Source organism: Antrostomus carolinensis, unplaced genomic scaffold (genome assembly GCF_000700745.2).
Source record: "Antrostomus carolinensis isolate BGI_N321 unplaced genomic scaffold, ASM70074v2 scaffold23204, whole genome shotgun sequence".
In the NCBI taxonomy this organism is placed as follows: domain Eukaryota; kingdom Metazoa; phylum Chordata; class Aves; order Caprimulgiformes; family Caprimulgidae; genus Antrostomus; species Antrostomus carolinensis.
In genome coordinates, this window is record NW_010313176.1 from 231 (window position 1) to 6867 (window position 6637).

General features: G+C 40.1%; 1 protein-coding gene across 1 annotated transcript in view; it reads left to right on the forward strand.

Annotated features, from left to right (window-relative positions):
* STARD4 (StAR related lipid transfer domain containing 4) overlaps positions 1-6172 on the forward strand; it is a 6292-nt gene extending 120 nt beyond the window's left edge. The window contains exons 1-5 of the mRNA XM_010167276.2: positions 1-6; positions 2403-2452; positions 3984-4110; positions 5258-5372; positions 5946-6172. The exon at positions 1-6 is cut by the window's left edge and continues 120 nt beyond it. Coding sequence (XP_010165578.1) covers positions 1-6; positions 2403-2452; positions 3984-4110; positions 5258-5372; positions 5946-6172 — 525 coding nt within the window. The remainder of the gene's footprint in view (positions 7-2402; positions 2453-3983; positions 4111-5257; positions 5373-5945) is intronic.
* The last annotated feature ends 465 nt before the right edge of the window (positions 6173-6637 follow it).

Below are 6637 nucleotides of genomic sequence, written 5' to 3' on the forward strand. Positions count from 1 at the left end.
CGGTGCGTGGTCGGGGCGGCTCCACGCGCGGCCCCGGGGAGCTGTGGGTCCCGGGGACCGGGAGCTCAGTGTGCCGCATCACACGGGTGTGAAGCGTTTGGCACATTCTTGCAGGACTTTGATATCAGAGGCGCCGTGAAACCGCCCTGCTAGGGTCGTGCATCTTTAGATAATGTGTTTTTCCTGTCTACAGGCATATTCTGCCATTTCTTCTACCCATTTTCAGGGAAGTATCACAAAAAAATCCTACCTGTGTAGGACCATAGGCTTTTCTTAAAGCAAAATGTGCAATACGGTTAGCACTAGCAGTTTTACAGAATGCCCACTCGTACTTTGAACAAACCAGCCGCAGCCTGCAGGTAGGCTCTGCCGGCCTCTGGAATCGCTTTTGTCTATAATGCTTGCAGATGTTGTTTTGCCAGTTCTTGGGACTGGCAAAAAGGACACAGACACCAACAGAACACTAGAAACAAACTTATTTTACTCTAGTTTGAAACAGGGGGGAAAAGGAAGATAAGCAAGGTACAGAGTTAAACAGGGTAAGGCATCTAACTGTTACTACGTAAGAAAAAACATAATAATTAAGAAAGAAACATCACTAATTGCCCAAATACTTTAACATCATCTGCATCCGGTGTATCAGCTGGGGAGCCTTTCCCCAGCAATTGGGAAGTCCTATGCAGTGCATCCACTGGTAGGTGAGCTCTCCATCTTTGCTGTGAGAGGGTCCTGCTTTTATATGATCTAGCAAACAAATTACGCAGACAGAAAGGCACAGTAACATCTGGTGGGTAGGTTTCACTTCGCACAGGCACATATCTGATTTGGCCAGGACCTGAGATATGTCTGAGAAGCTACTATTTTGGTATTCTGCACCTGGCCTTGAATTGTAGGAGTAAAAGTCTCACAGTCTTATTTCATGCCGATGTCATACAGGCTGGGAAAAGAATCTCATGGTCTCATTTAATGCTACTATAATACACATTGGGAAGTTCACTCAAAAGTCAACTTTAATTTAAGGCTTATAATTTAAGCCTTTGTATATCACACATCTAGCTTCAGCTTCCAGACGTCTTCTTCTTAAAAAGAGACATCATTCTCGATTCTTTGTCTGATATTGCTTCATGTTTCCATTGCCTTCAGAGCCCCCATATTATCATAAATTTCCATCCATGAAAGGGAATGCAGTTCCTGCTTTCTCCAAGCAGTTTGGCATACCCTTCTTTTGAGCTGCTTGGCTTTTCTGAGTCCTGCTTCATCAAGCAGGACTTTGCTGGTGCAACAGTTCTAGGCTGGGTGAATACTTTTTAGTGCTGTCCTGCATGGGTGGTAGAAATGTATTTTGGTATCTCAGTATAGCAGTGTGGTAGGATTAGTGCAGCAAATTTCTATCTTTGTCCTTTTTTTACAATGGTTTGTGTGGGTCTTGTGTTTTCTTTTTCCTTTGGGAGCAGATATTGATAAGAGAGGGTCAGCTGTCCCAAATGTAACTTGATTATTTGCAAAATTAACACATTCACCGTCTTGAAAAGGAGGAACAGAGTATCCAAGACTTCCTCCCTCTCTCCCTTCCATTTTGGTAGTGTGCCATGTAAAAGAAATTCAGAGATTATAGCTACCTACCAGGGAGGTGTGTTTTGCCTCTAAATATCTTTAAACAGTCTGGATGCAGTACTTACGCTACTGTTCTTTGGGATATGTGGTCCTTTGTGCTTATGTAATCATGATTCCAAATAAAAAGGTGCCATATGTTACTGTCTTTACCACCAAAAATCAGATAGTTTGTACAGAGGTCCCATTTCAAAGTTAGATAAAAATCAGAATATACTGTTCTCTATATTTTCTCTGTCTGACTATAAAATGAATAGGCTACTGTTTGCAAGACACTTATAGTCAGGCATCCAGGAGTGAAGGGTAACTTAAACTTTCTTGTCTGCCACTGCCAGCAGCTCCTGCACACATCTGAGATATGTCTGTATTACAGGAGTGCAAGCAGAAGTTGTGTGGTTGTCCTGTTGTAGTGTCCAGATAATGGCTTTCCAGTTGCCTTTTAATTGACAGGCTTTACTTATAATGTGGTTCCATTATTCTGTATTTTCATAGTAAACTGACTTGACCTGACAAGCACTATTTCTGCTCAGACATCTAGCATTTGACACCGAGAAAGGCAACCGACTAATTTTTTTTAAAGAATGGAAGATTATGAGTAAAAGATGTCTGAAACATCTGCTTCTGTTCTTAAGAAAAGTGTACAAAAGCGTCCAGGCGAATGAGCACTTTGGGGTGAACCATGGTTAATGGTAATGTCATTTGCTTTTCTTCAGAAAAATTGAAGCATTTTCTGGACATCTTATAATTGTATGGAAATGATAATTAACATTATATCCTCCATTTTCTTTCAGAAAGATGCAACTGTGTGGCGTAAACCATCAGAGGAATTCAGTGGATACCTGTAAGTTTGCCTGCAAAGCAGATAAATTCTTAACATTCCATAAATGTGTCTTGTAGAGTTTAGAAATGAAGGTTGTGGATTCTGCAGCCCTCACTACACAGATTCTACATAGAAGAAGCTAAATGGATCATCTAATGTGCCTGTACCTTTTCTTTTTAGTGTTATACTTTGGTGCTTTAGCATTGCATGATATCTAGAACAGTTAAAACTGTGGAATACACCACAAAACTCCCATTGGCTGAAGCGGGCAACAACATATGCCCAGACCTTTCAACAAGATGGTCTGCAACCAGACCACAGAGTCAAGTTGAGGTTCAGTAGGTCCAAAGTGTTACTGGGTGACAGCCCAGTCAGTGCTTGGACTGTTGCAGTTACTGTGCAACTGCAAGACTAAAATATCAAGCCTGTGGTTGTGAGAAAGATGTGTGGCATAAAGGCCCTCCCTGTGTGAGTTTCTGTCAGTAGGTTCTGTTGGTATCTGTAGGTTTAGATAGAGGAATAGTTACTAGAAAACAACACTGAAGAAATGAAAAGTCATGTGAAAAGGTAATGTTTCAAAGTATCTCAAAGATTGATAACACTCTGTGGAATTTAAGTCCTGTTACATCTGCAAGAGCTGATGACCCCAGATGCTGAGAGTCTGCTGACTGTGCAGGGCCACGGGAACACTGGCATCAACAGGTTGTGTAACTTGAACCACTGCCAAGAGGGCAGTGGCTGTAATGTGCAGATGAAGAGTACAGAGTTGTGTATACAGCTGCTGAAGTAAAGGACACTTTGAAGAACTTCCCAAACACTTGCCGAGAAGCCATGTTCATGTGGTCCTCCAGTTCTGATTATACAGCTGAGATTGGCTCCAACCAGGTAATTATGAGTGAACATGGGTGAACTGTGGAAGTCAATAGATTAATATGTTGCTCGACTGGTTACCTACCATTAATAAGAACAGCTTAATGAATAAGAAGTATTTTGAAAATAATAGTCCTGATGGATTCTTCCCTTCAGCAACTGGAGACCCAGTAACTTAAGTAAACAAAATCTCTGATCTCTGCTGAAAATATCTGATAACAAATGAACGTTCTGTAATTTCTTATACCAAATTATTTCATTTGGTACTCTTATATGCCACCAAAGCATAACATTAGTTTCTCATTAGCTTGGTTCTACTACTGTTACTTCTACTTTATGAAAAATGTTTTTCACATTGTATTCCTGCTCTCCTTTCTTTTTGTTTTTAGTTTTACTTGTCCATGGTGGACTCCCTTCCTCACCTTTCTCTAACAACTTCTCTAATAACGAGTTGTTAGAGAAATAAACATGATTATTTTTATCTGAGGAAGCAGTTTGCCATTTACAAAAGGACTCAGTTTCTCAGGATAACATGTATTGCAGAGAGGTCTTTGTACTTTTTTTCTGACACAATTATCTACTGACCAAAACTGCAAGGTATTATAGTGAGTGTGCTGTTACAAATTAATGGAATATTTATAAATAATTTATCACTTTTAAATGTAAACATATGTTTCTCTAGCTACAAAGCTCAAGGAGTGGTGGAAGATGTTACTAACAGAATAGTGGATCATATTCGCCCTGGACCTTATAGGCTAGACTGGGACAGCTTAATGACTACAATGGACATCATGGAAACGTTTGAAGAGGTGAAGACTTGTTTGGATTCTTAAGGGAAATGTGTATAGATGCATACCTTAATTTAACAGTCCAGCAGAGGCAGTCATTCCGACAAATACTAACATTTTTCTGCCCCTTTTCTGCATGTGCATGAGATATTGTTCATATATGCAGTGGGTGACCTCAGATGAGGCTTTCTGGCTGCACAATCCTATTCTGAAGTTTGAAGTTCAGCTTTCCATTAATGGTAAAAATAAATGAGTAACACTTGGTCAGTCACAGTTCTCTTGGACCTGGGAGCTCTGGTAGCCTCTGATAAAATTCACATATAGAGAGTTACAGTGTGGTATTTTATATGCCAAAGCTTTTCTTTCTTCCATTTCACAACAAAAAAAATTGTGGGTATTAATAATCCCCACCTAGAGAAGCTGCAACCTCTCCCTGAAAGGCTGACTTCACTGTGTGGCAGGGCTTTGTGCTGGGAGCCAAAATACTGAGGAGCAGGACTTGCTAAAGAAAGGTAGGTTTGAAGTTGATTACAGAAGAGCTGGTTAACCGTCCTTTGATTACTGGGGACGTACAGTATGACTTCAAAACCCTGTGGACATCTGGCTTGAACATGGATTATCTTTTGCTTTGACTCTTAAGGAAGATTTATATGGCAAGGTATTTTTGCTAATTGTTCCCTAAGATTTATACAAACTCTGTTGTCTTATAAGAAAACCTTTTTTGAATAATTGTTTGCATTCTGTTTTATTATTTACTGGGTGAATTAAAAGTACTTGACAGAACATCTTAGTACCAAGAGAGGCCCCTTGCAATTTATTCATGGTCCTCTCAGACTTCCAAAGTAATGGTTAAGCCACGTAAAAGCCACATGGCTTTCAGTTCCCAGGCATAAGAGTTCTCTACTTCTCTAGTTTTAGTTTAAAGGTGCCAGATACTCTCTGCCCCTGCAGCTCTCTGTTGTGGACTGCAAGTCCTTACAAACTACCAGCATTTAGGCTGAAAATGGCACAGCCATTCAGATCTCACTGAAGTTGTTTGCACAGCATAGTTGACAGAGACTGTGACTTTTGTGGGAAAAGTTAGCTGCCTACAAACATAAATTTTGCTGTTTTCATTATACTAAGCTCTTTTTGTTTTCTTACCCGCCTTACCCTGCCACTCAACAAGAACTGCTGTGTAATGCGTTACACCACTGCTGGCCAGCTCTGGAACATCATAGCACCAAGGGAGTTTGTTGATTTCTCTTACACGACAAACTATGAAGATGGGCTTCTAACGTGTGGTAAGGCACCACTTACCTCTGCTTAATTCTTATTTTGCAACAGCTGCTTGGCTGAAGATTTGATTCAAGTTAAGTTTAGTTCTCCATTAAAAGCATTCAAAATGGTGTAAGATGGTCTCCAACAAGTATTTCAAAGGTATTTTAGCATTTTACAGATTCAAAAAAGTATGCAAGTTACTGATTTACCCGTGAGCTACACCTGTGTGCCAAGTTTCACTTTAGCCAGGAGTGGGAGCCACTGGGACAGGAGTGGTAGAGACAAGTTGAATGCTCTGACTAAGCTCTTACAGCAAACTGGGAGGAGTAGCAACTTGCTCAGTTTGCTAGTAAATGGGAGGAATGTCTTTTTAATGTCAAAATTTCTGTTTATCAAGCTCTGCTTGTCTGTTGTGGAGTTTGGATGAAGAGCAGGCAACTTTCATGAACTAAAGTACCCAGAATCTTAAAGTGTCTCTGTCACTTCTACTAAATTCCCCAAGCAGAAACTTGTACATTTTAAATTTATTGTACCTCTTTTTTTTTTTTAATTGATCTCAAATTAATTTTCCTTTTTTTGTTTGTTTTCTTTGATAGGTATAAGCCTGGACTATGGAGAGGTGAGGCCTAACTTCGTCCGTGGATTCAATCACCCATGCGGTTGGTTCTGCGTCCCTCTTAAGGACTGTCCTAGCCACAGTCTTTTGACAGGCTATATTCAGACTGAACTGCGAGGGATGCTACCACAATCTGCAGTAGACACTGCCATGTCTAGTACATTGGCCAATTTCTACTCTGACCTCAAAAAGGCACTGAAAACGTAGACAAACAATAACTTAAAAGCCTGTGTGTTTCTTGCAATCAAATTATATTGTTTAGCTTAGCATAGGTTAGCTACTGAGTTAAGAGGTAACACTGTTCCTGAATACCTGAACCTTTATGTTAAGGGATCCAAACAACTTTACCAAGTGCTTTTTGGTGTGATACTTGGCATACATTCCTAATTCATGGTGTGAGATTCTGTTTCCTGCTCAGCACTCTGCAACTGTGTGTAGAGTAGTCTGAATCTATAAACTGCTGGCTTCCTAGGTAGAAAACACCAGATGTGTGTGTCAGCTTGAAAAATGCAGCATGAACTCAGCTCTCACCAACAGTATTGGGACTGGAGTGCTCAGGATTTTGCTGGTGCAGGTTGCTGTATAGGCAGCATCTCATTGAAGATAAAATTTTGTAATATATATATATATATTTATATTTACTTAAATTTTTTGTTTTATTTAGTTTGTACA